At 52.6% G+C, this 26,582-nt stretch overlaps 1 protein-coding gene across 1 annotated transcript; it reads left to right on the top strand.

Annotated features, from left to right (window-relative positions):
- The first annotated feature begins 1,535 nt into the window (after positions 1 to 1,535).
- Positions 1,536 to 25,920, top strand: LOC100906084 (Down syndrome cell adhesion molecule-like protein Dscam2). Its single transcript, XM_029112485.1, has 26 exons — positions 1,536 to 1,581; positions 1,757 to 1,924; positions 4,199 to 4,378; positions 4,648 to 4,809; positions 7,120 to 7,269; positions 8,370 to 8,487; positions 8,656 to 8,915; positions 9,688 to 9,879; positions 10,814 to 11,010; positions 11,198 to 11,408; positions 12,475 to 12,639; positions 15,158 to 15,263; positions 15,409 to 15,710; positions 15,985 to 16,205; positions 16,318 to 16,549; positions 17,428 to 17,594; positions 17,789 to 17,942; positions 19,216 to 19,323; positions 19,417 to 19,608; positions 21,091 to 21,192; positions 21,301 to 21,483; positions 21,762 to 21,912; positions 23,149 to 23,330; positions 24,000 to 24,191; positions 24,300 to 24,542; positions 25,572 to 25,920. Exons 1-26 carry the CDS (start codon positions 1,536 to 1,538, stop codon positions 25,691 to 25,693), a joined length of 4,506 nt encoding a protein of 1,501 aa, XP_028968318.1. The 3' UTR covers positions 25,694 to 25,920.
- The last annotated feature ends 662 nt before the right edge of the window (positions 25,921 to 26,582 follow it).

Here is a 26,582-nt window from a genome sequence, read left to right as displayed (position 1 = left end):
ATTCGGATAGCTCGGTCCAACGAGCAAGGGGATAGCTCGGCTCGCATCGGTCCCTGCACGACGAGACAGGTCATTCCGATGTTCCCCGTGATGTATGTTCTTCCTTCAGGGAGATCTCTTCCGGGACATACCTTGTGTTGTTCCCAATAGATCGATTCGTTTCCTATGCATCGAGACTTCCCCCCCGTTCGCCCACGTACCCATCTGGTTGTTCTATCTCCCCGACCCTCTGAAATGTCATGCGAAATCTCGCAACCGTCGTCGGAGATATAGAACAGTGAGAGTCGGTGAAATCGACGAGAAATTATCGGAGGAGTTCATTCATAAGGAGTTCATTTGAACCATGCTCGAGAACGAGGAAGGAACATCACCAGGCAGAAGCGCTGGTCACTGGCCGAGTCATAAAACTCGAAATCATGTCCCGTCAAACTTCGAACAAGTGCACTTTCGGCCCTCGCAGCAGCCTGCTCGCCAGACGGCTCCCGCACTCATGAGTTACAACCCTTGCGAGCAGCCATTATCGCTTCTTTTACGAGAATTACTCAATCTCTCTGTATGTACGAGAGTTATGGACAATTAGGTAGGTATGCTTTAGCTACCGTAATCAAAGGCGCTGGACGGAGATTTCCTCGGCTGACGCGACGACCTTAAGGAAATGCTCCACCTGTGCCGGAAAAAGACAAGAAAGGGACTCATGTCGGAAGTGTCTGCGAAACAAGATTAAAATAATGAAGCTGCGAGGAATAGCATTGAAATATCGAGATAAGACCCTTCGACCTGACTGGTTTGCCAAGATAAAATCAGGAACATTCGATGCCCGGATGACTGAAGTCGGCGGAAGCCAACCGCGGCGGGGAGACAATGACGTTGCCCTCACAAAATTTTCGGGACGGACTTGCAGAATAATAGTTCGGAGCCTCGAGCTCTTCCTTCAAGATTACCATCAGTTCTTCGACGCCTCGCTTGAATTCCAGACGTAGAATCCAGTTTGGCGAATTTATTTTGAGAAACGGCGTGGTTCGTCCCCGGTGAGAAGGAGCTCTCGCTCCTCCACGCACTATCGCGGAGCGTCGAAACCGCGCGACGAGATCCATATTGGAAAAGCCATAAAGGACTCGCGTTTCTTTCTTGAACAAGATTGGATTCGAGCAGAAGAGAAATTCAAGAATGCGTAGGAGTCGATGTTTGCGGAATGTCGCTCCGTGGCTCGAGCGATCGTCAGAGCCAAAGAGAAAAACTGTGTTCGTGGTGACCTTCCGATGCGGTCGGTCGGTATGCCGCCACGGTCATTTCCCCTTCGGTCACAGGCTAGTGGCTGTGGCATACGGAGGGGGACGGCTGGCTGCAGCTTTAAGGCGCTATCGCCAAAACCTTTTTTCGCAATGCTGAACGCATCGGGGAACCGCGTCATTCTCTTCGGGTCCTCGATCCCCGAAGTCCCCCGAAGAAATCCGAGGGAAAAAACGCGCGCTGTCTATCGCATGGAAAAAATTATGTTCCGATCCAGGGAAAATATCTCTCCGCTGATTGTGGACATGCAGACAGCGAACGCTACGGACCATATCGTCCAGTATCGAGAAAGTGATAGAAACTTAAACTGAGGCAACTGGCGGACCTAATTGCTGCCCGACACTGAGTCAGTCATCCGATCAATCAATTCTAGTGCGTAGCTTTAGCGGGACAGAAACGACATGAGGACGGAGAATGGCGAGGGCGACTAAAATCTAAGACAAGCATCGTTTCTCTTTATTTCCAGGAGTTACCGCCGGGAACAATGCCGTGGTGACCGGTGGCGACAGTACAGGACCGAGGTTCTCTGCGGAACCTCCGTTTTGGGTGGAGTTTTCAAATTCAAGCGGAGCCGAGTTGACATGCGAGGCCGCCGGAGACGCTCCCATAACACTCACATGGGTCTCTGCCGATGGTAAGTGCCTGAACCGCTGCCACCTTATCGGACACAATCGTTAGGGAACAAGCCTTTCGAACTTCAGTCTTCTTCCGGGTCAATTGATGAAGTGGTAGAATTTTCCTCGCCGCGCTCGTCCGGCAAGCATCGTCAAAAAGCCTTCGAACCAATCGTCGCCCACCCCCTTGATTCAATCGCTTCCTCTCAAGAATGTCCCCCCCATGGAACGGGTTTCGGAGGACAGGTGCATCCCAACCCCAACCAGATATGGGCGCGCGGAGGGAAGGAATAGGACGTCATCTCATATCCAGAGTGGAATGCCCACGCGGACTCCTCCGCGATGTCGTATCTGTTGCTGTCCGGGGCTAGGTTTTTAGCGAACGCAGCTTTTCCCGCGCAGCTCCATGTGTTTGTGGGCGATTTTTATGCATGACGGCTGAGGGACAATGTCGGTCAGTGAGTCTTCGAGAGCCTGACCCGCTTCCCGGTGTGAGCCAGTATCACGCGTATAAGCAGCGCGTGGAGTTCTCTTGGACTGGAGCGATCTGAAAAGAGCGAAAATTCCGCTCTTGTTGCGGAGTGAGAACTGGTGGAAAGATGCCGGAGATTCCCAACATCCCGATTATTTCGATCGGCGTTTCGGAGAGGGACATTTTTTTGAGCCTGCTCCGCAGTCCCATCGGATTTGGTTTCCCAGTCCGCAGATCGTCGGCGAGAACCCAAAACTCGGCTGACTTCGGCGTCTTGATACCGCCAAAACTATTCCCTTGTAAATGAATGGCCACGTTGCATGTCCGATGCGTAACTGATTGCCGACAAGGAAATCAGTGGCTGGTGACGACAATTCGTAATAGATCGCCGGAGCAGCCGGACAACTGTGTCCGAGCCGCACTGCCACTCCGACGGGATTATCTGTCCTCTCCAGGCATGCCTCTCGATGTGCGTTCGTCGAGTATGGCGCGGGGAGTTTGCATGCAGAGGATGCCCTGCAGGGATTAAAGTCATAAACTGTTCTCCGCTCCGAGCTGCGCTCGTCGGCAGCCGACGGACGAGCTTTCCATTCACCGACGACTCAAAAGCCTCAAACGTCTCGCTAGCATTTTGACAACATGTGCAGCATCGGCGCGATTCGGCTCGATGGGACTTCCCCTGCCCATCGTCGGAGACCGCGTTTACGCTGGAAACGAGTTTATCACATGCAATTTTCCCAGCACTTCCCGCTTCGCTCAACGCCGACGTTCATCGATAGCTGCTCGCAAGCCCATCGGATTCGAACGCTCATGTTCGGTTGCCGCGTGGAACTTTGCTCTCAATCTTTTCGAGAACATTTCCGAAGGAAGCGAATTCGGAAACAAATCCGAGTTCCTTGAGAGAAAAGGGACTTGCGATCGGCACGCCGTGATCGGTTGCCTTTCGTCCAACCCACGGGGAGGCTCACGATCGATCAAGATAGACGATCGGAATGCACGGATAACGGCGCAGTTTATGCCAACGGATAGATGGACAGATAGATAGATACGAAAATCGCCAACGTCAAATTACTGTCCCGCTTGTGCATTGAATTTGGTCCAGGAGGACAGCCGTCGCTGTCCGCTCGCTCGCTTGGCGTCTCGCCTCCGTGCTAGCCCGGTTGGTCGGTTGCTTACTCGCTCGCTCGCTCGAATGCCGGATGGGAAACTACGGGGATTATTCCCTTCTGCCAAACATTCCTTCCTGTCGCTGCTCGATGCGGGTCACTGAGCACATCGAGACGAATGAACAAAACCTCATACACAGCATCCTGACTGCCTTGTACAATATGTTGTCGCTGGGCAATCGCAAGCAATGCTCAGCTCACTCGATTCCGAGCCGTCATCAATCCTGTATGCGTCGATGACTACCGGCCCATGAGCGCTGCAATGATCTCCGATGACAGTCGGGACGCGAGCAGGGGTCAATAATAATTACAGATCACACGGGAAATCTAATTCTTCCATCCCGGAAACATCCGGCCCGTGCAAATATTTTGAAGAGGAACTCGGGAGCGTGGGAGATCTCGGAAATGTTCCCCGTGATTTCCGGTTCCCGATTTACAAGGTGACGATGTGGACCTTCCCTCAACCCCCCCCCCCAATCGAGGCCCGTACGGGCACCCGATCCCCCCGCAAAGAGCCTCCGGGAGCACATGAAATACACAGCTACATACTAGATATCCGCATAAGTTTAGTGGAACGCGTCAGTTATTTTTCGTGACTATCGATAAGTCGTTTATTTTGCAACGAAATGTTGAGTTGATTCCATTTTTTTTTCCAGACCCTAGCGAAACAGTGAGTCAAGTGCCAGGTCTGCGCGTTTTCTCAGACGAGGGCACACTTGTGATTCCGCCCTTCCGTAGCGAAGACTACCGGCAGGATGTCCACGCGGTTGTATATCGCTGCGTGGCTACCAACAATGTGGGTTCCATTACCTCGAGAGATGTCCACGTTAGCGCGGGTAAGTACGAGCGAGCTATCTGTAATATTGTTGCGAGACGCGACTGTGCTGCCTTCAAGTGTCTGTGACTGCCATCTCGTGTACAACCGCTCTCGCTAATCGAACACGCTGTCGCGAACAATATCGTTGCGAGCGGGAACCCCCCTCCCCCATTATTCTTCATACATATCGTACTGTGTAGACATCTGATCTGCTTGTCGCTCCCACTCCAGGACGTGGCCCGGAGTTTCGTGCAAGAGCCTCCGGTGAGACGAAAAGTTTTTTTTCAGTGGTGGACTACACATACGAGCCGAGAGTCTACGACGGATTTGTTGTGAGAGGAAATACCGCCGTCCTGAAGTGCCATGTGCCCTCCTACATTAGGCAGTATACCAACGTCGATGCGTGGATCCGAGACGATGGTTTCACCATCAACGCTTCAGGGAATAAAGGTAAAGATCATTATGCCGCCGTTAACCAATTATAGGACCCCGATCCCATGAACCACAGCGCGGTCGGCTCACTGAGGTTGAGAAAAATGGAGAGTCAGACGAGCGCCTAATACTTATGTACGGGAGTGGCGATCAGCGAGGAACTCCGAAAAGTTCCAGCGTCCGAGCTTTCCCCGTGACTTTCTCTACCCTCCGGGGAATTCGAGAGAACCGAAACAAAAACCAGAATTGGAGCCCTTAAAAGAGAACGCCGACCGCGATGTCGCTGCAGCTCGAACAAACTAAACCGATTGCGCCGTTTGTTTGAATGCCCTGTCGCTATAACCCTCCGATTTTTTTTCTTTCCGTTTCCCTGTTGCGCCCGTTCCCCACTAACCCCACCTTCCGAGCGTCAGCAAGACTCGGCGAACGCAGCTGCGGCGCAAGTGTCGTCGACAAGTCGCTCAAACGGCCGAATCGCTCCTTTCGTTTCTAATTGGCCCAAGGGACTCCGGCAAATGGGAATGATGCGACAAATCTGTCTCCACTTGCACCATAAGAGCCATTTGTACGTCGGCCCAGGCAATGACGAGCCGCCACAGAGGGTGGGTTTACTCGAAAGGGCTCGTTACAGCAGCTTGACAGTTCGGCCGAACAGGAGGACCACGGAGAACACCGGTGACGACGGCGGCGGCGATGACGACAACGACGACGACATCGCAACGGGACTCGCCGCTGAATGGAGTAATGCCGGGCGGTTAGCCGGCAGTGGATGAGCATCACCCTCACTCCTCTGAGACAGCGCCCGTAACGACCCGGTTGGCCAGTGCCGAGAGCATAAAATTGAGCAACGAGAGAAACCCTGAGCGGCCGTCTGAGGAACGACCACCGCCGGCCGCCAGCACCGACGCCGAGGAGACAGACGACGCTCCTGATAAGAGACACGGCTTCGTGAAGCTCTCCGAGAAGCGAGAACAGCACTCGCAAGAGCCCTGACAACCGGGGCAGCTAAATGAGGGCAGCTTGTTACCTCCTCCGAAGGTGGTGGTGGCGTTGGCGGAGAGACAGAGCGAGTCGGCGGTGTCGACGACGTTTTCAAGACTGAAAGAGATGAATAGGCACCGTTGGGCGAAGCGAGGGAACGAAGGCCCGAAGATCTCGCTTGAGACAACGAGTTCTTAAAAAAGGGGGAATAAGGATCCGCCGTCTGCGGCGGAGAACCTGCCATGACATTCCTATGATATACGACGACGGAGCGGGAACTCGGTTTCCGGAGATATACCTACCTGCGGAGAGGTCCTCGAGCCGTCGCGTCGTCAGGCGTTACTCGTTCTATATTAAATCCGGAAGTGAAAAATAGAAGGAAGAGCCTAAGAAATCTCCGAAGGGTCCTGGCTGACCCTCGCTCTGTCTGACGACTCCCTATCTACCTATCGATTGATCGGTCTTATGTCCTCATCCCTCGCATCGATTCATTCATCTAATCAAGCTACCCGACCCCGTCCTCCTGTTCTTAGTGAGTCGAGTCGATTCCTCCTGCTCGTTGCGGCTGTCGTCATCGTCTCCGACTCATTCACCTCTCACAGCTCGGTACCGTTTCCTTCCTAATCCCAACGAGGAGAGCACCGTATGAGCGTGCGTGAGCGAACGATTCGGGGAAGACCATGTCAGAGAATGGGTTAAGTGATTCGAATGACTTTGGAAGCTTCCCCTACCTACCGACGATGACAACCAGAGTCGGAAAGCAGACGGACGGACGGCCAGACCGACCGACAGGCGGATGGACGGACCTCTCGTTTCCCTATGTCGGCTGACAGCCGCTGCGGCTGTTCTAGCGGCGGCGTTCTCGGTTCTCGTGCTCGTTGCGATCCAATTTGATTCCCTTCTCCTCGGTCGGTCTTCGTCGGCGGCCATCGGTCCGTGTGTCCGTCTGTCTGTTCGATATTCCGTCTGTGAGTCGGTCTGTTCATCTGTCAATTCCCTTTCGAACGTCTCACTTCGACAAGTAGCTACCTCAAAAGAAATCTAATCTTGAAACCTCGGCTGCCTTGATTCTCGAGAGCTCATCCATTCGTTACTCCCTTCTCCGTACCTAGTTCTGTCTTCTCCCGACCAAAAATCAATTCATCACGGCAGCTCCAAGAGGAACGATTTTCACGAGATCCAGCCCGACAGATCCGCTGATCGAGTCGTGTAACGAAAGCCTGACGTGCTAAATGACGGCTTGAATCCGTTCTCTCGGAAATCGGCGCTGAATTCTCTTCGAGCGTTCGTGACATCCTCCCTTCCTGCTGCCGCTGATTTCTGCGAAGTTCTTTCATCTTGTTTCAGAGGATCGCTACACAGTGCTACAGAGTGGTGAACTGTTGGTGTATAGAACGTCCACTGAGGACGAGAAGAGATCGTACAAATGTCGGACGCGTCATCTGCTCACCGGAAAAATCGCCGTCACCAGTACTCATGGAAAAGTCACCGTGACAGGTAGGAGCACAGCTGCTGTGTTGGATTCATGCATGGGAATTCTATCTTCCTCCTGTTCCGGCGGCGTAGAATACGTGATTGTGGAATCGAGGCGCATTTACACCGACGGATCGCGGTCCGTCTGTTTCCCGTGGAATCTCTTGGCGAGTGGGGGCCGTTCGCAGGAACTCACGCTCCGCCCCGGCACTGGAGGGAGCCCGTCGGATTTTTCCAAAGCGGAGCATGGATTACCGTCGCGAAAAGCGATCCGACTTCAGACACACCAGATGTTCGAGGGGCCGCATAAAGAATCCAATCAGTGTCAAAGGCTAAAAAGCCAGGCCCACAGTTCCTAATTTGCCGCGGTGTCTGACATCCTCAATGGCATAATCGTTCACACCTAAGTAAATTCTTGATACGATAGCGACGTCGCTGTTTCGCAAAGCTGCTACGTGCCCAGGCAAGCCGGGGCTTTTTGCGTTTAATGAGGGCTTCTGTGCGGGCGGCCGAATCACCCCACGCAGGCGGCGACGGTTAGAGCAGCCCATATTCATGAGAAAGCGAACAAGGGATCGGTCGCGATTTTCGTCTGCTCGTCAGCGAGTCACTCGGTTCACAGACTCCCTGTAGAGAGCATATGCCACAGCGGAGCAAAAGCCGATATACAGTGGCCGAAGTTCCCCAGGGCGAGCAGCATTAGGCCGAAGATCTGTTTTTTTAATCGTCGTGCCGCGCTCTTCCTCCAACATCTCGCCGTCCGTCTGAGCGATCGCTCTTGGTCGGGCCGGCCGGCACGCTCGCTCATTCGCTCATTCGCCAGCGACGTCCTTGTTGGCATACCCAGTTTGGTGGGAGATGAGCGCGAAGCTGATTTTTCAAATCACCGATTTTTTTTTTCGAGCGGTCCAGACGGCCAGGAGGAAATTTTTGTCGTCTCCCGACATCCACGAAGCGTAGAGAGGTCGATCGATCGCCGAATATCGAAACTCATGCCTGGGCTCTCTCCCGTGCGTTTTACAAAATTCAAGACGCGCAATGCGCGTCCGGTGTGAGGAGAACGTTGGCGTATATTTAAATCAGGACCACAGCGCATATCTGACCCTGAGCGAACTTCATTCCAGAATCACACGTGAGCTCAGCGCCGAAAGCCACATTGTTCTTCCCAGAAGTGAAAGCTAAATTGGGTTCACACGTTGATTTACCTTGTGTTGCACAAGGTCACCCCCCTCCAAAGTACAGGTAAGGGAGAGAATGCATCCATATGGAATTCGCCCTACTTCCGCGATTTCTCTTCTGCGTCGGATCGTGTCGCCATCGAATCGTTGCCACCGGCCGCTCAACGTCATGAATGTCGGAGTTTATTCCTCGATATTGCTCAAACATTCCGTCGTTTCCGACTTGCTGCAGTTGGTACATCGAAGATGAAGAAGGCAATCGCAGGAAACTCATCGATACGGATCGTCTACAAACATCGAACGGGGTCGTAACGATTCGCGCAGTGAAACTTGCCGACGAAGGTCGCTACGTGTGCATCGCGCGGAATTCGGCCGGCGAGGAGAGAACCGAGTCTGTGCTGACAGTCGTGATCCCTCTTCAAACTAAACTCTACCCTCAAGAGCAGCGAGTGGAGATCGGTCACGAGGCGGTTTTCAACTGCAGTATCCAAGGTGAGTGAATCGAAAAGAAATTACGAAAGAACAACACCTCACATGCATGTCAATCTTGATTGTCAATCAATGCTTGATTTCCGGGTGCTCTGCTCGAGGCAATGAAAAGTTCAACATGGAGCAAATGCGTTCATGGACCTCTCAGGCCGGATGGGGGGCATCCGTAAATATAAAGGAAAGCGCATGAAAGGGCACGGAGGAAAAAAATTGTTCCGTGTCTTGAACATTCTCCCAAAGGATTCCTTCATCTCACAATAGTTCGGCGGCAGCAGCAAGAACGCACAGCTGTTGTTTGCTGGCGGCGGCGTCTTTGCCATTTCATTGAAAAGTGGTCAGAGCTCCTTTTTTCTTGCCCCTCGGTCGACTGGTCATCAAAATCACATTGAACTCTGAGGAGAAGGAGTGTTGAGATTTCTTTCTCCTCTCACAAACACACACAAAAAGCGTTTTATGCCTCCGATGAGCGTCCAAGCGACGAACCCACCGTCCATTCAAGCGGAAGGCCGGCTAGTAAGTCCGCTGCCTGCCATGTGTCATGTGTCACGAGGCGCATTCTTCTCAGAACACAGTCCCTCGAGGAGATCGACCGAACTCAGCGATGCGCGGGCTTCCGTCTGAGCTCAGAGAACGGGATTCTTCCCTCGGTTCTCAGAAGCGAAACTAGTTTCTCTGGAGCTGATTCGATTATGTGATCGAGCCGGAAAACTTTATGGAAGGAATGATCATCACCCGACCGAAAAATCAAGTTTGATCACTCGATTTTAATTCTCAGGTCAACCGGTAACGTCGGTGACGTGGCGCAAAGATTCCCAGCCACTACTCGCCGATGGTCGCATCCAGCTCCTGGACTCGGATCGCGTGCTCAGGATCCAATCCATCCGACGAGAGGACGCGGGAATCTATCAATGTTTCGCCGAAAACGACCGCGACGCGTCGCAAGCCGTGGCTTTGCTGCGTCTTGACGGTAAGTGCATTTCTCCCCATCCGAAGGCGGAATTCGGGGCATTCGAATCGCCCGTGAGTCCATCGTCTCGGTGTCGTCTCCGATTTCCGAAGAGGGATCGGCAGTTTCCGGTCCTTCATTATGAATGGGTATTTATGTGTATACCGGATGAAGAACGCGGTTCTCCCCTTCAGATAATAATCTTTCGGATCGTCAAGAGCGAGAGCCGATATCGTGATGCTTATCATATTCTCCTCGATCGATGTCGCACAGCGAGAATCCAAGTTTTCTGATCGTTTGCGACGACTTGGCCACAACACTTGTGAGAGATCCATTCATACGTTTGACCCAGGAGCGCGGTTCCGTGTGAATAATATGTGTGTCGACAAGCTTCGCATACGTGACCCTGGAGTTCGACAGGAGCAGCTGGTGCTCTCGTCTTGGCCCAGGTCCGCCTCCTCTGTTCGAACGTTCCGCCGACTGTCCCCGAGGCCTTTTATACCGTCTTCCAAGCGTCTTGCGGTAAACATCTCTGGCTGGATGCCAACCTACACGGTGTCCGAGCGGACTTGCCAAGGACGTTTTGATTCCCTTGGGGGACGACCACGGACAGACCGCGTGAGAAACAAGTGGACATGGTGTTCCAATCCTGTTCGTTTTGTTTCTTGGCGTCGTTGCTGAGGGCTGGGAGACACCTCGTAAAAAAAACTTCAAGGCTGAAAAACAAGCGCGGCCGTTCAACGTGTCCCGACGTCCGTCAATGTCCGCCGAAATCCGATCTCAATGTCGATTCGTGAGCCGGTCCCGCTCCATTCGTGGCCGAACACTTCGTTGAACGAGGGATTTTTACCTACATCTCAGTGTTCGCGAGTAATCAGGGGGAGGGGGGCGTGCCGTGGGAGGCGCATTCCGTCCCTGGGAATAATCGGGGAATATAGCTACGATTCGTTTCCAGACATGAGTCCGTCGATGCTCGAGGGTTTCGAAGAGAAATTCGTCACTCCGGGAGACACTTTCGAGCTCCGGTGCAAAGCCAAAGGCAGTCCTTTGCCCGAAGTCACCTGGAGAATCGACGGTGACCATCTGTACAAGAGCGAACGGCACAAAATTTCTTCAAGACAAAACGCTCATGAAACCGAAGCCATTCTCCAGGTGGGTTCCTTCCTCCGAGATTCCGGTCGCATGTCCCGGCACTTTCACTTCATGCGACCTACTGAGTGAGATCGCTCGCGAGGGAAACCTCGACTGCAGAGCGAAAGTTCTCCGTGGATTATTCAAACAACTTGTGAGAGGTCTTTTTGAGGGGTCACGTCTCTTCAAGAGTATTCCCGTATTCTAGGTGAGCGATGCTCGAGTGGAAGACAGCGGGGAGTACACTTGCGTAGCTTCGAACGATATCGGAACAGCAGTCGAACACTCGAGCAGAGTCAACATCGAGGGGGAAGCGTTTGTGAGACCCATGAGGAACGCATCTGTCGTCTCCGGCACCGATCTAGCCATCAAGTGTCCGTACGGTGGCTACCCGGTGGGACCGATTACGTGGCTGAAGAGTAAGTAACACATGTTTCGCGTGCTAACCGAGCTCAATTTGGCGAAGTGTGTCAAGCTTTGACACGTAGGTTGGCCTCTGGCGTTACCTCCGGCACACCCTCGCTAAGAAAGAAATGACCGGTGCCGCAGCCGATTCGAAACCTTATGCACGGTCCTTTGTGAACATATTGCAAGGATCGCGAGGATCCGGCCTCGGCGAGGTGATTAGTGAAATGCATTCTGCCGGCTTCCCGCCGATCGCGTCAAAAAAATGAGCTGCGTCAGGACGGCTGTTGTGGATCCAGGCCCCGACGGGGGTGGGGAGGGGGCAGAAAATCGCTGCGCGGCGAAAAAAAATGACGACATGCTTTGCGTCTTAGCTTGTACCGTTGCCAGCAAGCCCTGGGAAGCCTTTCGTACCATTCGAAGAGACTCTTCTTCGGGAGCCTCGGCGGCGGGATAATAAAAGGAAGAGAGGCAAAACGGAGGAGAACTCCGGAAACCTCTCTCTAAATCAGCCATGCGAGTTGCAAAAACTTGGAGCAAAAACTCTGACAGGTTCCTCAAATCTAGGTAAGTAAGAACTCTGGCCAAAGTGAGCAAAAACCCGCCCGCCGCAGGTTCCGGAGAATTGCGCGTCGTGTCCAAGCAACTCGTGTGTATCGAAGGCTCGCATCGCAATCCGCTCTGACACCAGCGATGCACTGGAAGCAGCTTCGTCACGGGGGAACGCTCCGCCTTCTTAGGCACGGTGGGAATTCACGAATTCGGACGCCATTCGATTCGGAGCCTTGCGGAGGAGTTTTGCGTAATCGAAGCATCGCCCGGGCTGCATTCCAGAACTCGCCGGATTCCCGTTAAGCCAGGAAGGGTATCGTCCCCGCGAGGGAACGAAAAAAAATAACAGCGGGGCACTAGTTGTTGTAGCTACCACCCATGAAAAGGATACGAAAAGCTTCGGCGTTGCTGGTGGTGGTGCGAGAGCAGCAGCGATCCGCGAGTTGATGCTCCTGCTGTTCGTGATGCTGTTGCCTTCAGGCCGTAAGCTTTAGATTCTAACACGTATGCTCCATCATCTTCCTTCAGGCGGTATGGTGCTTCCGGTGAACTATCGGCACTCCATTGACAACAAGGGCGTTTTGCATGTCCGTCAGACTCACAAGCCAAACGACGAAGGAGAGTATACTTGTCAGATTCAGGGTGGTCAAGATAAGGATACGACGACAGCAACAACGTACATCTCCGTCGTCGGTGAGTACCCATCCTTGGGAAGATAGCACAGCCAGCAGTCCAAGTATGCATAATATTAAACGAAACGAGGAATTTCGTGAAAGGAATGGAAAAGTCTTCTAACGAAAAACGAAATCCATTCGATGACGCTTGAAGAGAGGTTCGGATGTCGACTCAGGCGCGACTTCACTATTTTTCCTCGGAGCCCTCCAGTCAGAAACATCCTGGAAAGCAGAGCGACATCTCTTCCGACATGACCAGCATGCGAGCGGGACCATTTTGAAGGGGAAATGGAGATTCCTTCCGCAATCCACATCGCTTTTAAAAAGAGAGCACGACCGATGTTCCCGACCGGATGGTTGATGATCTCTTCTTGTGTCTCTTCAAGAGCTGTTCGGAATGCTTTTGTTATGCGCTTGTCTTCCCTCCAACTCCCCCAGTGCCGAGGTAGCGCTCATTCCAAGATCACGACGACGGAGGAAAGTTTTCGAAGGCGTTCGTCTTCTCCATCTTTCCTGGAGGGCGTTCATGGATCCCCTGCAGCAGCAGCATGATCATCGTAGTCGTCGATGATCTCTCGTTTCGGGTCTATTCCCTCGTTTTTTTTCTTCTCCACCCTGCGTGTGCGTTGCTGCTCCTGTCCGAATCCAAACGCTTATATTGCACACGAAAAACGAACAAGCGGGGAGAATCCGTTGCGCTGACGCAAGAAAAGATCGCCCAGAGGAACAGAGCACTCGAAGGAAGAAGTTAAACTAGGAGGAAGTCTCGCAAGATCGCTTGTACAAACCGAAACAACGAAACCTTCTCTCCATCGGATTGACGGTTGAGTTCGAGGGTAGAATACATGGGAACGACGCATAAGCAGAGAAAAAAGAGGGTCGACGGACAAAAACCATGCTTAGTTCGTCGTTCTTGTCAGCTGTCATTTGAAATTCTAAACGGTCTCAGTTTTTTCGCTGTACCCGGAACAATCGATATCCTTTCGAGTTGGTAGGCCAAACTGTCGAACATGCTCTCGGCTATCCAGCGACTCACCGTACTTGAGCTCCGAACAAGACGGGGAGACCTGTTCGGCAGTCTGTCTGCCCGTCGTCCGACCGAGCGGGCGCCGAAACGGGAAAATCTGTATACGCGGACCAGGACGAGTGCGGTCCGTCTGCTCCATGAAGGGCTCATGCTGACTTTGAGGATGGCCAAAGGAAACTGAAGCTCGCGAATGCGCAGGCTGGAATGTGAACCTTCGGAGAGAGTCCCCTTGACGCGTAGGCAGAAAAACATTTATCCTGTTGCCGCGGCCGAGGCCTCCGACGACGTTGTCCGGTCGACTGACAGGCCCCGAATCGATCATTTCTCAACAATGACTTCTTCCGGGCTGCATCGGCTATTTCCCGGCGTAATGTATTCATTATACATACAAGACGAAACGTATCCGTTCCTCGCCTGGTCGTATATCGGCTGACGCGTGCGGCTGATTCGATGAGCCGATACAGACGAGCTAATGATGGCCCATGCTCTGCGGGAAGACACGTTCTGACATATGCCAGTCATTTTCTCGCTGACGTTATGTCGTGCTTTTTGCATGAACTTCCGGAACGATCATTCTTGAAGGAAAGCCTACGATCGAGCAACATGACTGCTCACCATCTTGAGAGCAGAATCCATTTTCTTTTCTTCTAGAGCTCGCCGGAGAAGGGAGCCAAGAGGAGACAAAAATGTGGTCGGTGCTTATTCTGCCGGGCTGACTCGCACCCTGGCCCACTCGCCTCCGTGCGATGTTGAGTGAATGACCATCAATGGCTGATAGAAATAGCGATGGAAAGACTCGAAAAGAGCTTTCTCCTCGCTTGCCGGCGCCGTCGCCGCCGCCACCGCTCAGATGGACGAAGACGGAGCACGATGAACGAGTGTTTGCATTTACACAACAAAGAAGTAGGAGAAGGATACAATGCCATAGGAAACAAGCGAGCAAGCCAGGCATACAGCATCTCCTTTTCCCCGGCTCCTTTCGTTTTTCTCTTTTCTATAGTAGTAGTACTTCTACTACTGCTGCCACTACTTCTCAGAGTTCGAGTCTCGAGGCTCTCTTTTGCCCGTCCTTACTCTTAGCCCGTAGTAAGCCGGTCCCTGTATCCCGGCCTTCGGTTGAAGAGAACCCTGCAGCCACGGCATTGATACTGCGAAGCCAGCAGTTTCCCCGCATGTCTGACACAGACAGGCCACTGAGCTGGACCTATTGCTCGATAGTGCAAAGTTGGGCATTTGGCTTCGAAAAAGACTTGATTAGCACGGGAAACTTTCCACCTCGCACCGAGAACACCAACGATGAATTTCGTCCGCACAGCCATTCGGGAAGGAGATCGGTGCTCATCTGAATGATGACATCACATCATTCCGATGAGAATATGCAGCTCAGATTCCGTGAATCTGGGAACGGAACTCCAAGCAACGAATTCCCCTGTACTCGATGGATATCCGACGTGGAGTGGATGTTGAAGTAGACGTATCCTACAACTCATTCGTGTTTCCTGGATTCCAGTGGCCCCTCAAATCGACGATCACTTCTTCCCGGATATAATTAAGGTTGAAGAGGGAACCAGATCGAGACTGATGTGTTCTGTGTCGAAGGGCGACCCTCCATTGCGGTGAGTTACTCCGAGAATCCTCGTTCGGGAGCTTTCGTATTCTCTACTCCGATCCGGAATAGTTCACTTTCGTCGTGCTACAGAATTTGAGTAACAATATCCAGGGATACTGGATGGAATAAAATGTTCTTCCCGCTCCTCATAGATTCCGATGGCTCAAGAACGGTCTCCAGCTGAGGAACAACGCCGATCGTCAAATCGAGTCGAATGAGGATTCATCAATTATAAAATTTCAACGCGTCAAGTTCGCCGATAAGGGGATGTACACTTGTTTCGTCTCGAACGATGCAGCTTCTGTGAGTCGGACAGTTGAGCTCATCGTATCCGTGGCTCCGAGGTGGAAGGTGGAGCCAAGGAACGCCTCTGCGGTCATCGGACAAAGTGCTATTTTGCACTGCTCATGTGATGGATTCCCAGCGCCAAGCGTCACATGGAAAAAAGGAGTTGGTGGGTATTCGAATTCCCGTGGGAGTAGAAATTATTGTGTTCTCTGGCGGAAAAAAGAAAATTATCCCTCAAGACGCACTTCCATCTACGACCGATTCGAAAGAACGTAGTTCACTCGACTCCCGATCACTCGGATGGAGCGCAGACCAGGGAAATAAAATACTCACATTCGGAAGTTTGCTATCGCGTTCAGAGAATCGTTAAGAATCGTCGGCCAATCGAGGCTGTTAATTCGCGATTTGATGGTCAGAAACGTATGTACGTTCGTTCGCAGGAGTCGAGCCGCGCAACTTCAGTTACATCCATTACAATTTTCGGAACCATCATCTGGTGAATGGTTCGCTCCTGATCAGAGAGCTCGAAGAATCCGATCAGGGCTATTATCTCTGTGAGGCCCACAACGGTATCGGTGCCGGCATTTCCAAGCTCGTTTACCTCACCGTACACGTGCCGCCACACTTCGACGCCAAGCACAGGACGTACAACGTACCCAAGGTGAGCTTTCCCCCGGACGAGCGGAATATTTTTTCCCGCGGTCCGAATACGTAACGAGCCCGGACTCTGTAGCGGATTTGAAGAGATGATATTTTTCCTCCGTGTCCGACAGGGTTCCCAGGTGACTTTAGAGTGCGCGGCCTCGGGTGACCGTCCCATGCACTACGTGTGGGAAAAGAATCTGAATACCGCTTTGAACGAGTCCCGATACGTCATCGAGACGAAAGAAACCAAGAGCGCCCTTTTCATCAACAAAGCGAACCGGGAGGACTCGGCCATGTTCAGCTGCAGGGCTCAAAACTACTACGGTCAGGAGACGGCGCTCATTCAACTTGTGGTTCAAGGTGAGTCATGAGCCCAGACGCTATCAAGGGCTTGCCAATCTCGAGGGTCGAAGGGTTCCCTGTAACTCAGCGAAAGGTGATAAGAGGGGTTACAGAGCATCAAGGTCGAAGGGGAGTGTTTATCGAGTTGGCGCGCGTGCTTTCGAGAGTTGTTCGCTCACTTGGTCAGCGCTGCTGCTGCTGCTGCATGAGAAGTTAATGCACTTTTCATTAGTGACCTGGCCGAGGTTCCGCGCTCCGAAACAGGAGTCAAGTCACCCTACCCACGAGAGAGGGACCGAGGCGTTAATGGTCAGGGAACGGGCAGGAAAAGGCGGACAGGGGAACAGGCGGGCTCGGGGGCCGTCAGGATAACGGACGAACGGGCGTGCTACCTGCTTAACAGATCCCCTGTTTTCTGTTGCCCGTTCCTCGGGCCAAATTGTGTGTCCACAGTCTCTGCATGCTAATGGATAATCTTATGCATCCAGAACACCTTCGGTGGAGCGACCGGAGCTCTCCGGCGGTGGGGCCGCTGTCAATGATACCCGCCGTCAATAAGCTGGAAGCCCGACCTGTTAGCGCAGAGCTATTGTTGCTATCGTTGCTAGAAGAAGACGAGCAAAGCGGATTCGTTCGAATAGAATGCCATCCACTTGCCCTTCCGTCGATAGAACTCAACAGCGGGCTCGATCCTCCCTATGATCTTATGGGTTAATATTAGACCAAAGAACACAACTCCGTCGGGCGCTCCCTGGCAGCACTCCATGCAGTAGGCGATGTTCGGTCGTTGACGTCTGTCGCCGATGGAGACGACCGAAGTCGTCGTCTTCGTAGGCGAGCGCATACGCGATGGTGCGTGAATCCGATACGAGTGGAAACTTTTCCGTTTGTTGCAGAACCCCCCGGAGCGGCCACGAATCTTCTGATCAGAAACCAGACTTCGCGAACAGCTACGCTACATTGGCAGATCCCGTACAGCGGTAACTCTGTGATCACGCGCTACACGATCGAATACAAACTCAAGAAAGATCCTTGGCCTTCGAAAGACAACCCCAACGTCAAGGTATGTGCCGGTCCGAGGCCCGTTCGGAATGCCGATTTAGCGGCGGAAAGAGAGTCGTGAATGTCGGTAATTTGCCAAGCGAGGTCCCTACCGAATTCCCCTGAGTATTTCCTAGGTTTTCATGGGGAGTAGTCTCGGGAGGAATCGGCTGGTTCTGGATATGACAGTTCTAATCAATTCCCGAACTCGTACAGGTGCACAAAGTTGTCGTAGGGGGCGGTGAGAATCACCTGGCCGTGCTGAGCAATCTCCAACCTATCACGCAGTATGAGGTTCGCATGAGCGCAGTCAATGCGCTGGGAACCGGACCCTACAGTGGGACCGTGGCTCTCATTACAACCGAAGAAGGTAAGCAGACCGTCCCTATCGCTTCTCGCGAGCGGGGAGCTCTCGGATGTTTTTATGCTTTTGCACTCTCTATGAAGCAAACGGATACTGAACGTGGATCGTATCACCGGCTCGACTGCTCGTTTTTTTCTCCGTCACCTTGCGAGAAAGTAGTCACTCTTGAACGCTCGAGTAATTATTCACGATTTGGTCACGATGCACCGAATGAGATACTTTGACGGTGGGGAGTCCTCCTGTTCGATTCCGTTTTCCCCCGGAGCTCGCTCCCGTCGAGGATGAATCACCACTACCCGCTTGTTCTCTGATCGAAGACCCTGACTTTGCGGTTGCTCTTCTGCGCGAGCGATTTCAGTTCAATTTGGAACGACGATGAGGTGATGAGTAACCGACTTCGGAACGACAAGTGGAAAGGGGTGAGGCCGTTCGTCGGAGAATGCGCTTGTCACTCGGTTGAAAGCGCGTCTCTCGGTCCTTTCGTCGAGCGTAGTATGCAGATGTCGTCGACATCGTAGAATCAATTGCCTTCTCACGACCCGACTGCCCACCTTGCTGTCTAGGCTCGCTTGTCCCAATCGCTATCCCGCACTGACCCGGTAATTAGCGTCAAGCCAACGTCATCTAATTGAGTCGTAGCGGCAGCATCAGGTGTCTTCGAGTGACGTGACATTGTACTCCACCCCGCCCGCCAGTCGCGCTCGCGGGTCAGACTAATCTTCGTCATCCCATCATCCAACCGCCCACTCGCGCAGTTATGCTTGCTCATGTGGTCTATCGTCCGAAGCTATTAAAGCATGAATAATATTTTCGACCTCGCACAGATCGCCGAGAATGCGTCTAACGTATTCCCGCAGCGTTCCGTGAGCCGAAAGCTGCCGGAGCCGATTTGTTCGCGGGACTGGGTTCGCTCGCGCATTTTTCGGCAATGGGGGCCATTCGTTTTTCCTGAATTACTCCCAAGACCTCTAGACGGAATGGCTCTCGAGGACGCGGGAGTTTTAACTTTTTCCTCGCGGATCAGGGGCGAAGGGTGTAGCGCTGTTTACTGTGAAATTCCGTCAAGATCGAAATGTATCGTCGGGGAGCTGGAGCTCTAGGAGCGTAACTGGGCTCGGGACGGACGCCAAGGGTCTCTTCGAATTCATGGGAGCCTAAACGGAGGAAAACACATGAATCGAGGACGAGATAATTCCCCGCCGGCCAACTGGAGCGTAGAGGAGGAAAATGCTCGACGGAATAGAATTGCGAAGCTCTGAAGCTCAACTGTACTTTCCAGCTCCCAGTGCTCCACCGAACTCTGTGAGCGTGCACACGACGGGCTCGCAATCATTGAAGGTCTCTTGGAAAGCCCCACCGAAAGACCAGCAGAATGGACCGATAAAAGGTACAGTCGGGCCCGATCGGACGAGCGGCTCGACCATTATTCAGCATGTTCATCTCGGGACTCGCCACTCATGCGATGATGAATGTTTCACAGGTTATAAAGTGGGTTACCGTCTCGCATACACGGACGGTAGCTATTCGTTCAAACAAGTGGAGCCGCCAGTGGAGACAACGTATCTCACAAACCTGCAGAGAATGACTAAATACGCCATCGTGGTCCAGGCGTATAACCAGGCAGGCACGGGACCGGCATCGGACGAGGTCATCGCGGCCACTCTGGAAACATGTGAGTTCCGCAACGACTACTGTTTCACGGATTTCGTCGAGCGTGACATTCGCATGGCGCGTTTCCGGTGCGATCGTCGACTGTCCACTTCGCGATTGCCCTTAGTTCCCCGTATCAGCGCGGCATCATTCAGTCACAATTTGCATCGTGGCCCCCGACAGGGCTCGCCCTAATTCTCAACAATTTTCGCCACGATCCCCCGTAATCTTCACCTTTGTGTCACGGAACGTGACCTTGTACCCTTTAGTGCGTTCCAGTCGTCAGGCACAGTTGTTTCGGCACCGGGTCGGCGGCCCGGACAGCCGGAGAGCCAGCCAGTCAGGGCGGGCAGAAAAGCATATAATGAGCGGGAGATCTTTCTGCGTTGAAGCGGCCGACAGGGGAGAACACAACGAAGACCATGACTCTGAATGAGGGCGGACGGTCAGCCGGTCGCTCGGCCGGCCTTCGTGGCACTCGGAGTCTCGTGTGTCTTTTTCCTTCTTCAGAGGTCTTCTTTCCGTTCCCGCAATTCCATTGTTTTTGCTTGGCCCGAATGGCTAGTCGCGGAAGCCATCTGCGTCTCTGAAGCGAATTTTCGAGGAATACGTTCGTTCCCGGCCAGGTTGGCGGCAGGCCGAGCGCTCACTCGTCCCTTGCCGGGGAAGTTCACTTTTTTTCCGTTTCTCTCTTCGCACATTCTCTCGCTCCGTCACTGCTGCTGCTGCAAATATGTGTGAGCACCGTCGCCAACGCCGAGCTTTAAGGCTATAAAACGACTAGCTGTTTCTTTTGCTTCTTCTCTCGACGGTCAGATAGACTCGAAAAAGAGTGAACTTCGTATTGACGGTTCGTTTCTGCCAAGCGGATCTGTGCTTGGCTCCATGGTCAGGACTACCACGAAGTTCTCTTACCTGCCATTAGAAAAAAAACGCTCGATTGGACAACGACGAAAAGAAACCGTAACCCTCAGAGGAAATTCAAGTAGTTCGACAGGGGAGGAAAGAGAAAGAGGAGACAGCGAGCGGGGACATGGAGGTAGCAAACGAGAAAAAAAAAGTTCCTTAGTGTTTTGGGTTTCCCAAGGTCGAAACGAGCGAAAGCATGAACTAAATGGGCCATGTAATTCCAGTCTCTCTCTTCCGCTCTCTTTCACGGTAGTGGGGATTGATTCGACATTCGATGTCCTTCCCCGCGCGTATTATTTCTATTTCAATCTCTATGAATGGCGCATCGTACGGGACTCATCCAAAAAAGAAGAATATGACATGATTTTCTTTTCGATGCCGCGTCTCGAGTACATACCGAGATGACCATTGAGAAATATACTGCGCCAGATCATGATTCTTACTAGGCGGTGTAGCATAGTCCAGTGAGGCACGGAAGAGGGCAGGGAGCTCGTGACAAAGTCGTACGTCTGAATACAGCGGGTCCGAGCTGTGCGGCGATTCGGCAAAAATGGAAACTCGCTCTCAAAGTTCTATCTGTATGGATTTTTTGCAGCTCCTCCGACTTCGCCATCCATTCGGGTCAGTCCAGTGTCGACGTCATCTCTCCGAGTCAGTTGGGAGTTCAGTCCCAAAGACAATAAGGGCCAAGTGACCGGTAAATATGCTGCATGGCTCAATACTTCCAGTGAGCTTGAGGTGTTCGCGCACCGGTTCGTTTGCAAACGCGTCACGTGTTCGACTCGTAAGTTCGTTCTCTTTCCAGAATACACGCTCCACTATTCCTTCGAAGAAGAGCATTGGCTCAAAGTTACTTTGGATGCGGCCAATGCGCAGACATACGTATTGCAAGGCCTCAGATGCGGCACCGTGTACCAGCTGTATATGACGGCGTCGAACAGTTTGGGCACTGGTGAGCCCGGACCGCGAGCCGTGGCCAGAACAAAAGGTTCGTAAATTTTCTCTTCCCTTTTCTTTCCGAGAGGGATCACTCCGACAGCAGCAGCAGAAGCCGCTCAACGCCGTCGTATTCGATTTCTTGTCAAACGTCGTTCGATCATTCACTCACTCATTCGTTCGATCAGTTGCTCGACCGCCTGCTCGGCCGACTGGCTTCCGACTCTCTGACGAATCAGTCGTTCGATCGCGGCTGAGCATGAGATAGTTATTTTTGAATTATCGTCCGACTGCGTCGTTCGAGCTAAGCCGTTGATGTATCATCCGCAGGAACTCCGCCCATTCGTCCACTTCTCGAAAGATTTATCTCCACCAACACCAGCTGTATAACGTTGCATCTGAGCGCCTGGAAGGATTCGGCAGCTGCAGCTCTTCAAGCCCAGGCGACGTGCCCTGTAACACGGTTCGCCATTCAATATAGGTGGGTTCTGATAACAGTATGAGACCACCGCCGGTCGAACTTTTCGTAGCTTCTCCTTATTGGTCGCCGATGCCATTGACGACTTGAATTGGATCGACATCACAATTCAGCACTCAACTACAAGCGATGGGTGGCGACACGATCGCGTGATCCCACTTAACAATTTTCTCGCCGCACTTCCGAAGTAGCTTTTCCGCACTCGACCCACCGAAGAAGTTTCTTCGTGATGTGAATCGTGATTTGCGGGAGCACGGAGGCGGTGTTAGTGGGCGAGGGGGAATAATTTCAAATCTCACAGGATTCGGGCAGCAGTTTGTGAGCTCAATGTGATAGCCATCCTCGTTATGGTGCACATTGATGGCGTTATCGGTTGGCTTATTTCTTTACACGATCTAACAACACAGGCGCCCTACAAGCCGATGTCTCGACTGAGGGCCGACCCGATCGGAGTTTCGATTGCGCTCTATCCGGAGAGTTGTTCAAGCTTTTGCTGCTGGCTCCTTTTTAGTCTTATCGGAGAGCTCAAGCAGCTTAGCCCATAGCGGCGGCGTACGGTGGACGCAAACCCGCCAGACCAGTGAGCAAACAGCTTCTGCAACATGGCTTGCGATGTCAACTTGCTCTTGTTCCTTATCGGCGCCTTTCGTCTTCGAGCTTACGTTCGGTCGGCGCGCAAACGCAGGAGCACAAGCGGGACAACGCTTTTGGGCGGCTGCGTACGGGGGAGCGAGAGATACCGAAGGAGGATCCGGGAGAAAAATAAAGACTGAGACAAGGATTTAAGTCTCGTTGAGAAAGACAAAAAGGGAGCGACGCTCGGAGCAGCTCCGAGCGGCCCGCAGCACCGAAAGCCGCCGCGGCCATGGCAAATAGTAAAGGATGACTGGTTCCCTTTGGCAAAGATTCGTCCTTTTGCCTCAGAAGTTCAATTCACAGTGGTGGAATCAGGTTTTGCCCCGAAGTTCTACCGTCGAGCTCTCCGAGTACGAGTCGGTCAAGACATGGGTCGGTGAGCTTGGCGACCTGGCTGGCCGTCCGGCCGGCAGCCCGCCCGGCGGACGACCGGTCGAGATGGGTGGGTCGCCATGCGCGAGTGTTTGTAGTGTAAATCTTTTGACGTCGCTTTCAGGGGCTTAGTCGAGGGAGATGCGGGAGCTCCTTGCAGCTCCAAAAAAAAATCCCAAGAAGAATTTGCCGAAGTTCTTCTCTGAAAAAGCTCTTCTCTTTCCTGCGCAGATCCAATGAGAGGAATACGTGGGTAGTTTTGTCTGATGTCATCACGGCGACAGGCACGAAAACGATAGAACACCTAACTCCATCGCGCAAGTACCAACTGTCGGTCACTGCGTACAGCGATGCGGGGTCAACAAAAGCAGATTTCATCGTTCAAACCACGGACTCTTCCACGGCGGGTCAAGGTTAGTATACGGGAGCTGGAAGTCGCGGGGGGGGGGAATGCTTCTCCTCGCAGAGCTCTCCTCTTACACTCACTTTCACGAGCCAAGTCATCCGGAGCTCACTGGGAGACGGCATTGATTGATGTTGTGCAGTGAACTCTCGACGAAGAGTTAAGGTCCTCGAGCACGCGCTTTCTGCGCTCACGCTCAAGAGTTTTGCCGAGAACTTGTTGCTGTTGTCGTTGTTGAAGTCGAATTCTCGCGCCGGCTCTCAGCTCGGTGGATGAATATTCAAGCATGCAGGCCTCGACGACCAGCGTGCCTTCCACTGGCGGGAGGAAAAGACGGGGCAGCTGCTGCACTGTGCGACGTACTCTTTTTCGAGCGTATCGCCGTCCTCTCCGCTGACATTGGTTGTTCAGTATTCACGATTGTGTTTGTAGCGATGCTGTTCACCGCTGCTCTCAAAAGGATATTGCTGTAGAAAGTTACTCGGCGTCGTGGTCGCTGCGCACAATCGACTTTTTCCGGAGGGCTGAAGTGCCAGTCCGCCTGTTCGCTCGGTTCTGGTTTCAGTTGTAGGGTTGAATATTCAGCCGTTGAATCGTATCGGATGCCTAATGGCTGGATGCGCAGCGTGAGACAGTGGAGGGCGCACCTCTAATTTTTTTGGAAATCTCTCGCTTTCAGCCTCAATCGGAAGCGGTCTTCTCGACGAGTCTAGCGGTAGTTCCTCTCTATGGTTGGTCGTATCCATAGTAGCTCCACTACTGGCCGTGATCGTGGTTGTAGCCGTTCTGGTGACAGTGTGCCTTAAGAAGAAATTCTTCCTCATGTCTCCAAGTCCACAAGATCAACGTGGAAACCAAAGTCCTTGCCATGGTGAGCATCCTCGATTGGAAGCGATCGATGGCCTGATACGATCGGAGCGGAGTCGCGTACAGTCCTTCGACCGGCACTAATCGCTCGTTCGATTCTCTCGATTCGCAGACACTTCAACCATATATAGGGATTCGAAGCTGTACATGCAAGATCAGAATATTTTACTCTATTCAACTCTAAATCACCATCGGTCAATGGCTCACAACGATCACGGGGCTACGCTAGCCTCGATCGCACGGAACGGAACGCTCCGGAATCCGCAAACCGGTGGTGTTCAAGAGACTCAGCTATACTCGACGCCGCATCGGACAGGCACGCTCAACCATAGGAACAACGCCTGTATTCCAACTTGTAAGCTCTAGCTAGCTGGCTGGCTACATAATCAATTAGTTCAACGTGAGCGAGATTTCAGAATTATTATTCCGCCGAGTTCAATGAGGCGTTGAAACTCCGACCGTTTCGTTTGGTCTCCCGATGTGCTTGCAAGGCCCGTATGAACGCACTCGGCCACCCGTACAGCGGCGGATTCGACGTGGCGGGGGAACCCGAGATCGGATGATTTCGCCAGACCGACGCTCCGATACATACATAGTACAGAATGAGCCGCGGCGTGGGGCTCCGACGTCGTTGTTGATGTTCTTATGCCACGGCAGCAGACCACCGCGGCATCGCCGAACGGATCTGCGTAGTGGCGGTGACTGGCTCCGGATACGGGGGAAGCAAGTGGATAATTCATTGCGGTCAGTAATTGGATTAGCGTTGGACCGGGTTGTTCAGACCGGGCTAGGGTGGTAAAGGTTGCCGCTCTCCGCTTGAGAGTCGATGCTTCCTTGCTTGCCCGCTAGATCGCGGGCGCCGTCAGTTGTCCGGTCGGTTGGTTGGTCGGACGGTCAGTCGGTCGAGCGGTGGATCGGTCGGTTGGTCAGCTCTGCAGCCCTTTGAGGAGGCTGAGGACGTATTAGCGAATTATCGGAGAGGGCACTGGCTGTCGCACTAAGTGTTTACATTATCGACTCGCTTTTTTTGCTTGAGAGTGGCGAGGATCAATAAACGTTCGAGCGATTCTCCTGACGCAGGCAGAAGAACTGTTTGAGCGAGCTCTTTTCCGCTACGAACTTCCAACCTGCGAGATCGATTGGATGGTATAGTTCGGCAGCTCTTGGATGAGTTCAGGGCCTCGTCGACGGGACTCCTCCATCCGAGAGCCTCACACAGAAAGCATTGTCATGGACTTCTCACAATCGATTCGGCTCTCGGACTAACGAAACAGTCACAAACTGTATGCATCCAGGGCGCTGGGATTATCGCGAACAGATACATGGAGCTTCTGAGTGTCACGAATGGAAGAGTTTCACTGAAACAAGCGTTTTGGTTTCACAGGGTCACACGAGTATCAAACTACCCCAGCAACGCTCAACTCCGCGAACGGCCTGGATCGATGGACTCCTTGTGACGACACTTCTGAAATACCGTCCGAGGAATCGCATTCTGTTTATGCCTGAGTCCACAAGAATTCCAGGGCAAGCTATCCAGCAGGACGAAGGAGGCGACGCAAGTTCCAGTTATCTACACATAAGTTTAAGCTGCCAAAAGTAAATAATTCTTGATACATTCTCGTGTAAGGTTTGAATGCAGGAGACGATGTTAGATGAACGGGACGTCGCTTACCGACAGAGGAACCATTATACAAAGTGGCTGAGCGACCGCGAGATCTAATTCGTATTTTAGCCAAGGCGAACATTTTTGATAAACCGAGCCATTGTTGTTAAACCTGTCCCTCGATGACTTCGCCGATTCCGAGTCTCACCATGACCAGAACCGGAAGTGGTTCCTGGTGCTAAAACTTCCCTCGACTATTCCCTGACACTCACAGTTCGTTTTAGATGCCTTAGTCAAGTGTCTGAGTTGAGCGAGAGTTGGATCCTCTGGCTCGCGTCAAGCTATTCTGCTCCACATTCCGGAGGGACAGAGAGAAAAAATACTCGAAGAAACATTACGGTGCCATCAATGGGAGAGAGCAGTCGTGTAGACGATCGGTATTGCTGAGCGAGGATCCGAATCGCCATGTTTCTTTTCTGGCTTGCTGGAAATTCGCCGAGATCCGGCATTTCTTTTCTATGACGTGACTCGAGAACGCAAATGAGACGACGCGACGAATTTCACGTTCGTGTTGTTCTGTATATACGAGGATAATTGAGCTATTTGTACATACGATGTATCTAAGAAAAAAATGATTCTGTATTTGCTCCGAGTCGAACGAGTGCAAAGCTGGTGATATCCAAACGACTCGACGCAGGACGCAATTCATCCGATACGGATAGACGGGAGAATTTCTGGGAGACAGTTATGATCAAGTCTTGTGAGACCCCGGGAACAGAGGAACGCGGGTAT

The sequence above is a fragment of the Galendromus occidentalis genome, unplaced genomic scaffold (genome assembly GCF_000255335.2).
Source record: "Galendromus occidentalis unplaced genomic scaffold, Mocc_1.1 scf7180000077511, whole genome shotgun sequence".
Lineage (NCBI taxonomy): Eukaryota > Metazoa > Arthropoda > Arachnida > Mesostigmata > Phytoseiidae > Galendromus > Galendromus occidentalis.
This window is presented reverse-complemented; position numbering and strand designations above follow the sequence as displayed.